Source organism: Galeopterus variegatus, unplaced genomic scaffold (genome assembly GCF_000696425.1).
Source record: "Galeopterus variegatus unplaced genomic scaffold, G_variegatus-3.0.2 Scaffold6122, whole genome shotgun sequence".
NCBI classification, from domain to species: Eukaryota; Metazoa; Chordata; class Mammalia; order Dermoptera; family Cynocephalidae; genus Galeopterus; species Galeopterus variegatus.
In genome coordinates this window covers 3,147-12,796 of record NW_007732233.1, presented here as the reverse complement: position 1 = coordinate 12,796, position 9,650 = coordinate 3,147, and the positions used below count along the sequence as shown (strand labels likewise).

Genomic DNA, 9,650 nt, shown 5'->3' with positions numbered 1-9,650 from the left:
TTTTTTTTTTTTTTTTTTTTTGTTCTCCGCTGGTGACTCTCCTTGTGTCAGTGCAGTTGAGAGTCTGGCGCACCATCTGCATGGTGGCTGTGACTACTGCTGTAGCGACTAGAGGCTTTTGCGGCAGCCATGGCAATTGTGGTGGCTATGGTGGGCTACCCACGTGGAAATGGTGTTTTTGGTATGCTCTTTACCTGGTTGTGGCTGAGTTTGGCTTCCCCCCACTCCTGCCTCAGGACCTGGGCAAGGTCCTGGGGTGGTGGCAGCAGCATGCCTGGTTGCAGCTGGGCTCAGCTTCTCTGTTTAAACCTCATTCTCCAAGCCCCAGAAGTTGATGAACTCTAATTGAGACTCTCTGGCTTGAGATTTGAATTCTGTGCAACTCCAAATAAGTTATTCAACCTCTGTAAACTCTAGTTTGCTTTATTGTAGAATACAGACTATACTGTTCCATCTTCCTCACAGTGTTGTTGTAAGTATTAAATGGTGCTTACCACAATCACTTGATAAATGGTAGTTCTATTATTATTATTACATTTGAAAATTAGCATCTGTTTATTTGTAAACTTCTGGAGTCCATGACTTTTTAATATTTGTATCTCTTATATCTAGCCTAGAGTCTAATATACAATTGTGATTCACTGTTTGCTAAATCGAATGAAACATAAATATCCCACCAAAAGGAAAACAGATGTATTCAGCAGTGGAACACCAGAAGGGGAACCAAAAGGGAAAATAAAAAGGGGAAATGGAAAGGTTTGTTGAGGGTATTGAAGACTGACTGTGCCTGCCTGAGTCTCTCAAGCTAAATGAGCCTTCTTTTCCGGGCCTCAGTCTTGCTCCCCTCTGCTTGGTCTTATGCTGTGCCAGATAGGCCATCTGGGCCTAGACGTAAGAGAACATTCTTTCATTGTTTCTCTAATAGGCTCAGCATTGATAAACCCAACTTTTGTGATTAAATTGTACTGGGTGCTAAGTTTTCCATTGTCTGTTGTGCTAGAGATAGCAGTCGAGGCCTCTAAGTGCTGTGTAATCTAAGGTTATATTATATGGGGATTATATTTTTGGTATTTATTCGAATCCAGACATCATTTTTCTTGTGTTTTATCTTCCAAGTCTTAACGCATAATACCACACTTATTTCCTTGGCTACTTTTATAAAGTTTTATTTATTTATTTATTTTTTAAAGGATGACCGGTAAGGGGATCTCAACCCTTGGCCTGGTGTTGTTAGCACCACGCTCAGCCAGTGAGCAAACCGGCCATCCCTATATAGGATCCGAACCCGTGGCCTTGGTGTTATCAGCACCGCACTCTACCGAGTGAGCCACGGGCTGGCCTTATAAAGTTTTAAAAAATGTAATGTTTGCTATATGTCCCCTGAGTTTCTACTGCTGGAAATCATGTGTATCTGTTTTATTGTGTTTTGTTTTCAACATAACACAGGCTACCTTCATTAAGGAGGGCAATGGGTATATGAGAATATGTTTGAATTTATGTATTGCTGTATTTGCCAGCAAGGACCTAGACTTGCCACTGTCAAGAACTAAAGTTGTGTGTGTTTATTATATGTATATTAGATTATATGTGTGTGTAGTTTTAAGTTTAAGCAGATTCAATTAGAATTTCCATTGGCCATTTCATTGCAGTGTACCTTTCTGGCGATCATGTTTTGATTGTTTTTAAATGTATTATTCTAATAGAAATAGATCAGAACAAATGATATTCAAGAATAGGGATCATGAAGTAGTGCGTATTTATATGAAGAATGTATTTTTTTATTTTACTAGGACATTCTTTTAAGGTCTTTAAGTACTAAAAGAAAATCCTTAATGTAGGAATGCTTTTTTTTTTTTTACCTTATGGCTTAGCAAAAGCTAAGTATATTCTTTTGTTAATTATAGTTTTCTAGTCTACCAGGAGTTTTCTTTATGTATAATATTTTTTGCTTTACTATCTGATCCCATTTTTAGAAGTCTTTAGAAATGTATTTACTAAAACTTCTACTTGTCTGGGTAAATCATCCAATTTTATGTGAATCAAATTAGAGATTGTATTTTTATAAAGGACTTTTGAAAATAGTAACATTTTGTTTAAGGATCTGCTATTATTTGTGATGTATTTCCTGCCTTTTTTAGTGGATGATGCTGGCAAAATAGAACATGATGGTTCCTCTGGAATTACCATGGATGCAGAGTCTGAAATTGATCCTTGTAAAGTGGATGGCACTTGCCCCGAGGTCATCAAAGTGTACATTTTTAAAGCTGACCCTGGAGAGGATGACTTGGGTAAGAGGAAGCCTTCAGCACGTTATACATCCTGATCCAAACTCTTCAACCGATTACTTTTAGGTTATTTAGATTGAGAACATTTGAAATCTTTTTTGAAGATAACTTTTAATCAAGAATTTCATTGTAAAAATAGAAAAATATGTAAAAAGGTATGTGAGAAGAAACAGGTGGAAATGAGGTTTTTAAATAAATTCTTGGAGCTGTCCTCTTCCCTGATAGGTGGGACTGTAGACATTGTGGAGAGTGAGCCTGAAAATGATCATGGAGTTGAACTACTTGATCAGAACAGCAGTATTCGTGTTCCCAGGGAAAAGATGGTTTATATGACTGTCAATGACTCTCAGCAAGAAGATGAAGATTTAAGTAAGTAGGTGGCCTTTTTGTGGGAGAAAATTTTAAGTTTCTGGAGCTTTTTTTTCTAATGGCCAGTATATGAAGAAAACAAGTAGCATTATTTTAGAGATATTATGCTGTCATATTCCAAGGGAAACATCAGTGATTCTTTATGGATGCTTAGAATGTTTCTTTAAAACCAAATTATAGATCTCCATACCAGCCAGCTGCCAAAAAAACAAACCAAGAAAAAGAAACATTATGGTGAAAGCCAAGAAATGAATGATTCATTCAACAAATATTTATTGAGTGCTTACTATGTGAAAGCTCTATTCTAAGTGTGTAATATTTGGACCATCTTTTCTGTTTCTCTATTAACTGAATTCAAATAAAAGTTTCTTTCCTGTGATTACCATAAACCTGGCCACAAAAGTTTGTATAACTTTTTACTCAGATGTTGCTGAAATTGCTGATGAAGTTTATATGGAAGTGATCGTAGGGGAGGAGGATGCTGCAGCAGCAGCAGCAGCCGCTGCCGTGCATGAGCAACAACTAGACGACAATGAAATCAAAACCTTCATGCCGATCGCGTGGGCGGCAGCTTACGGTAAGTCACATAGCAGCTCTTAGCATTGATTGAGTTGATTTTTGAACATGAATTCACGATTGAGACATGGTTTCTGGGGTTTTAGGTTTCAGAAATCTGAAATACCAGTACCCTATAAGGATTATTTGATTTAAGCAAGAGTAGAGGAAGATTATAAAGTGTACTTTTTGTCTTTTATTTTTAACAGGAATTTCCTTCATGTGTATATTACGTAGAAAGAAATACTACAAGAAGTACACAGGCTTTCAAGCTGAAACTTTTCATCTTGATTATATCTGGCCCATGACTTTACAATTTGGGAGATAACAAGGGAGTCTATGGGGCAAAATGCTGAACATGTGTTTTAGCTTTGGAAGCTAGGCATTTTCTATGGTCTCATTATAATAAATGTGCTCATAAAATCCATTACCTAGAATGGGGAGTTTCTGTCATTCATGAGTATCATGGCTTACTTGTCATTGTTGTAGTTAATAAAGAATTCCTAATTCCTTATAATTTATAATACTGTATAATTTTGTTTTTTAATGCACATTGTTAGGTAATAATTCTGATGGAATTGAAAACCGGAATGGCACTGCAAGTGCCCTCTTGCACATAGATGAGTCTGCTGGCCTCGGCAGACTGGCTAAACAAAAACCAAAGAAAAGGAGAAGACCTGATTCCAGGCAGTACCAAACAGGTGAGGGCACACAAGTTCCATGGCACAGAGTGCTCTGCGAGCTCTCAGATAAACCTCTAGTATGTATCCACAGGGGTGTTGTGATGGCATTTGAGCTCCTAGACCACATGTAGCTTTTGTGTATTGAATTTGAAAATATAATTTTCAGAATTCAGTGATATTCATGAATGATTTCCTTGGATAGAAAGAAACAGGAAATGGTTCAAACATAGATGGGAAGAATTCAAAACTCAGATGATTTTTATGTGGAAATGAAATCCCTCAAATATGTTAACAAGCATCAACTTTTTAAAAAATAAATATATTTAAAGAATCTAATTATGTCAGCATATAGCTGGCATAATTTGCAGAGCAGCAGGATAAGTACTTCAGCTCATATGACATTCCTGTCTATTCTTGTATACCAATGTGCATATTAAAGTTTTATGGCTATATTTAAGCTTTACTGTAAATTAACATAAATTATGGTTTTTGGAATAACCAAAGAAGAGATTTTGATTACGAAACTTTATTTTTATGAAAAATTTCCCACCAAATTCTAAATTGATATGGCTTTAATTGCTAGTTGATAGAAGTTACATATTTATTCATTAATTTTGTTAAACTGGAGGGAGTGAGGTTGATACAGTCCTACTGAAGTTTCCAGACCAGGTTCTCTTTATGACTAGGTTGCTATGTCTCTTATGTTACATGATGGTAAAAGGAATGTTTAGCAGTGAATAGCCTAAGTTAGGAGTCCTTGACCAATACTGTTCAGAACAGAAACTTTAAATTCTTAAACCAAAACAGAATTTGGTTTGATCATGCTTCCTTCTTTTCCTTTCTTAGCAATAATTATTGGCCCTGATGGACATCCCTTGACTGTCTATCCTTGCATGATTTGTGGGAAGAAGTTTAAGTCGAGAGGTTTTTTGAAAAGGCACATGAAAAACCATCCTGAACACCTTACCAAGAAAAAGTACCGCTGTACTGACTGTGATTACACTACCAACAAGAAGATAAGTTTACACAACCACCTGGAGAGCCACAAGCTGACCAGCAAAGCAGAGAAGGCCATTGAATGCGATGAGTGTGGGAAACATTTCTCTCATGCTGGGGCTTTGTTTACTCACAAAATGGTGCATAAGGAAAAAGGAGCCAACAAAATGCACAAGTGTAAATTCTGTGAATATGAGACAGCTGAACAAGGGTTATTGAATCGCCACCTTTTGGCGGTCCACAGCAAGAACTTTCCTCATATTTGTGTGGAGTGCGGTAAAGGTTTCCGTCACCCATCAGAGCTCAAAAAGCACATGCGAATCCATACTGGGGAGAAGCCGTACCAATGCCAGTACTGCGAATATAGGTCTGCAGACTCTTCTAACTTGAAAACGCATGTGAAAACTAAGCATAGTAAAGAGATGCCATTCAAGTGTGACATTTGTCTTCTGACTTTCTCGGATACCAAAGAGGTGCAGCAACATGCTCTTATCCACCAAGAAAGCAAAACACACCAGTGTTTGCATTGCGACCACAAGAGTTCGAACTCAAGTGATTTGAAACGACACATAATTTCAGTTCACACGAAGGACTACCCCCATAAGTGTGACATGTGTGATAAAGGCTTTCACAGGCCTTCAGAACTCAAGAAACACGTGGCTGCCCACAAGGGTAAAAAAATGCACCAGTGTAGACATTGTGACTTTAAGATTGCAGATCCGTTTGTTCTAAGTCGCCATATTCTCTCGGTTCACACGAAGGATCTTCCGTTTAGGTGTAAGAGATGTAGAAAGGGATTTAGGCAACAGAATGAGCTTAAAAAGCATATGAAGACACACAGTGGCAGGAAAGTGTATCAGTGTGAGTACTGTGAGTATAGCACTACAGATGCCTCAGGCTTTAAACGGCACGTTATTTCCATTCATACGAAAGACTATCCCCACCGGTGTGAGTACTGCAAGAAAGGGTTCCGAAGACCTTCAGAAAAGAACCAGCACATAATGCGACATCATAAAGAAGTTGGCCTGCCCTAACAATACTTCTACAGACATTTGTAGAGATATTGGCCTTGAAACAGAAAATTCATTTTAAAGCCAAACAATCTTGTTCACATACAATACTGTATATTGATTTATGCTGTGTACAAATAGAATTATTGCTTCTAGTTGATTTTTATTTTACATTTTGTTCAATAGTGTGTTCTGAATTCTATTCAGTTTGTTTAACAAATGGGGAAAAGCAGCAACAAGCTAGTTGCTTTTAATGAAGTAATCCCTGATTCTATATTGAATTTTTCTGTCTTAGAAGTTTTATATTTATTTAAACATTTACCTTGCTTACGTTGATGGTACTCTTCTAAGACCATTTAACTTAAGGTAACTTTAGATTGGTAACTCTGAAAATATTCATGTTGGCTCATTTTTTTTTTTTCCCTTTGAATTTCTCACATTGAAATTGTCAGAGACATTCTACTATTATGAATGGGAGATTTTTTGGTCAGGTCTAATTATCATAACATGGAAGTCATTTACTTGTCTTGCTTAATATTTTCAGACCTGGAAATTTATAATAAATTTATAGTATTTTCACAAGACAGCGAAAGTTTCCATTTGACCTTTTGCGTCCCTGGCATCACTGAGTAAAGAGCAGTGGCTGGGTTCGTCTTTTCATTTTGTTCAGCAGACAAAATACACTTCTTTTGGCTTTCTTTGGACTATTTACATCTTTTGTCAGCATAGCAAGCTTTTAGAAAACCTTCCTGAAAATTTTTGCTTGATCCTGTTGTATTTTGATTATTCTGTCTGTGCTGCTTTGTCTTGGAATGGTTATGTGCTGCAAATGAGACTTACTGAGGACTGCATTTTGGAATCTCCTAGAGGTAACTTGTGGCTCATAGGATCTTTTGCAACTTTATATATGTAAATGTACCCTGAATTATATATACGCATATATATAAACATGTATCTGTGTGTATTGCTTATTTTACATATTTATACACACAACCCCAAGTAGTAGTTGTTTAAAATCTATAATGAAAAGTATTAAATTTACAGTAACATGGAAGATCCAGGGATGCATGAGAGCATTTTGTAAGTCATGCTCGTCAGAGAGACTACTCAGGTGAAGAATTAGAAGGAAAATAAGGACACTAGTATTTTTAAAGAGTAAAGGTATTTTCTTTTAAATATCTTTAGTAACTGAAAAATAGAAGCTAAGATGTTTCTAGATAGAATGTTTTCATACACTTTCAGCTCCATGCCTTTATATTTTTCTGAAAAGCTAATGAGTATCCAGACGCGACTCCTTCAGTTCTCTCTGAGAAGCCAGAGAGAGAACTGTGTCTCACAGTGAGGGGACAGAGAGGAAGCAATGGCTCTGTGGACCAGAATGGGTGCTAATTCTTACTTACGCTTGGCAAGTTCAGCCTGCTCTGTTATTTCTTAGACAGGTAATAGTTAGCAAACGTTAACATCAAGTTGGCTTTGATTAGAAGATAAAAGTGTGTTTTAAGTGCGTAAGGAAAGTCTGAGGCCTTATTTGGAACATGCCAAGTCTTTCACAGTTTTTTTTTTCTTTGAGAGTTGGCATTTTGTAACAAATAGGTCTGAGTCAGTCATAAATTTGTAAACTGAACTTGGTTAATTAGAATTTGGTTGTGTTAAGATGGATCTTGGTGAACAGAAAACAGTTTTGAGGGTCCCTTAAATTGCCTATTGGCATATATGTATCTGGCATGTCATGGGAGATTTAGAAATTTTCTTCCCACTCGATAGCTGCCTTGCCACCTCATTATGGTGCTCCATTCCCTTCGTGCCGTTAGGTTTTTACCTTTCATCTTTCTCTTTTCCATTGATGTTTGTATTCAAGAGTTATATTTATAGGGTTAGAAATCTAAATATTTGGTGTTAGGCAAGCCTCTGAAGTGCTAGATTGATTTAGTTTAGTTCTAAATCAAGTGCTTTAGGCTGGCCTGAACTCCAACCTGAATGCCAGTTAAAGCCAAGGCATGGGTTTTCCTAGCCAGTCCCTTGGAATTCCTGTACCCTTTTAGCCCCCATAACGTGCTTTTTAAAAAACATTGATATACAACTGTGTGATTCTTTGCCCTGCTATTCTTGAAAGCTCTGCCTGTTTTTTTGTGAGAACCTTAAAAATCTCCCTTAATTTTTATTTTTCTTAGAAATGATGTAAAACACTTAAGTGAAAGTGGAAATTTATTGATTTTAAAAGTCCTGTAAAATTAATACAGAAAATATAAGTGATTGGATCATTTAATTATATTTTTTTAAATAAACTGAAAGATAAAGAACACAACACTTTACATACTTTATATTTCTCTTACATAATCTGGAATCATACACAGTTCTTTTTAAAGCACAATATTGAAACCTTTAAAAGGTATTTAAGGGTTTGGTCAAGTCAATATGATAAAACGTATTTGTCTGTATAAAGAAAATGAAACTGTAGTCACTGTTATGTACTGACATTAGTTACAACCTAGTTTTAATTCTTAAAACAATTTTGATTAGCAAAGCTAAAATAAAATGGGTGTTTCAGTTAAATGTTTTAAAGAGGTACAGATTTTTACAAGGACATAATATAAATTATTGTTCTGTAGAAATATCCTATTAAATATTGTATGTCCCTCCCTCTGTACACTTTGTAAAAAAAAAAGTAAAATACATAAAAAGAAAATCATATAGGGATGTGTGACATTATTGTAATTGTGTACTTGAGAATAATGTGCAAAAATAAAAATCAGAATATTTTCCTGTTAATGTTTAGTCTATTTGATACCAGTACTAAGTTAATGCTTTTTCTTAAGAAAAAAAAAAATGTACAGTTTTTGTAACCTAATAAACATCAAAAGCAGTGGATTATTTTCATTCCCCCATTTCTTAATTCCTTTTATGCAGCAGTGGAATGCAAAATGCTTGATTGCTTTGAATTTTGTGACTTGGATGCAAATACTGATAATATTTCAGTCCTGTGAATTTACAAGTAATATTTCAGAGAAGTTAAGAGGTGATTGGTGAGTCCTTTGATGAGCATGTCCTTGAAATTCATTTTTTTCTTTTATCTTCATAAAGGATTTGTTTTATTAGCATCTTCAGTTCCCTTGAGATAAATTACCCATGCATAAAGTGGTTTTTGAGAGCACTTAAAGTTCATTTCGGTATCAATTCACAGCACGTTTAATCAGTGGGGACTGTCACCACCTCCACTGCAGAAGCCCTACCCTCAAGTTACCCCTTTGTGCCCAGTTTGGAGGGCTCTAGTAGATGCTAACATAGTAGAAAATGATCATTGTCATAGTAAAAATCAGAAGTTAGGTGAAAGTTACCAGGAGTCAAAAGAGAGAGAATCACACCATCTTTGATTTTGAAGATGAGACTGCAGTTCTTCAGCTGGAGGAGCAAGGGTTTGCCTAATAGTTGAAACAGTAAATAATCAGAACTTGAGATAAAGATAAGAACATGGTGAATGTCACTGTCTGGACCCATCTAGAAACAGAGCCATAGCATGCTGCAAAATTTAATTGTAACAGGATGCCTGACAAATGACATCTAACCAGTCTGTGATCCCAAACAGTCAGATAACGTGCTACTTAAACTTCTCTAGGTATCTCAGTATTAACAATTTCCTTTATTTCCCACAAACTGTAGGATTCGTGTAAGGAAAAGCACGACCAATCAATATCTTAAAGGGATGATATTTCAGAGCAGTGGTTTTCAAAATGTGGCCTGGCAGCATCGTAATT

The 9,650-nt window shown here is 36.1% G+C and overlaps 1 protein-coding gene across 1 annotated transcript in view; it reads left to right on the top strand.

Annotated features, from left to right (window-relative positions):
- The window catches only part of LOC103605851 (zinc finger X-chromosomal protein), a 21,948-nt gene extending 15,175 nt beyond the window's left edge, over positions 1 to 6,773 (top strand). The window contains exons 3-7 of the mRNA XM_008590464.1: positions 2,139 to 2,288; positions 2,511 to 2,654; positions 3,079 to 3,231; positions 3,770 to 3,910; positions 4,739 to 6,773. Of these exons, the coding sequence (XP_008588686.1) occupies positions 2,139 to 2,288; positions 2,511 to 2,654; positions 3,079 to 3,231; positions 3,770 to 3,910; positions 4,739 to 5,922 (1,772 nt within the window). The 3' untranslated portion in view covers positions 5,923 to 6,773. The remainder of the gene's footprint in view (positions 1 to 2,138; positions 2,289 to 2,510; positions 2,655 to 3,078; positions 3,232 to 3,769; positions 3,911 to 4,738) is intronic.
- Positions 6,774 to 9,650: the final 2,877 nt, after the last annotated feature.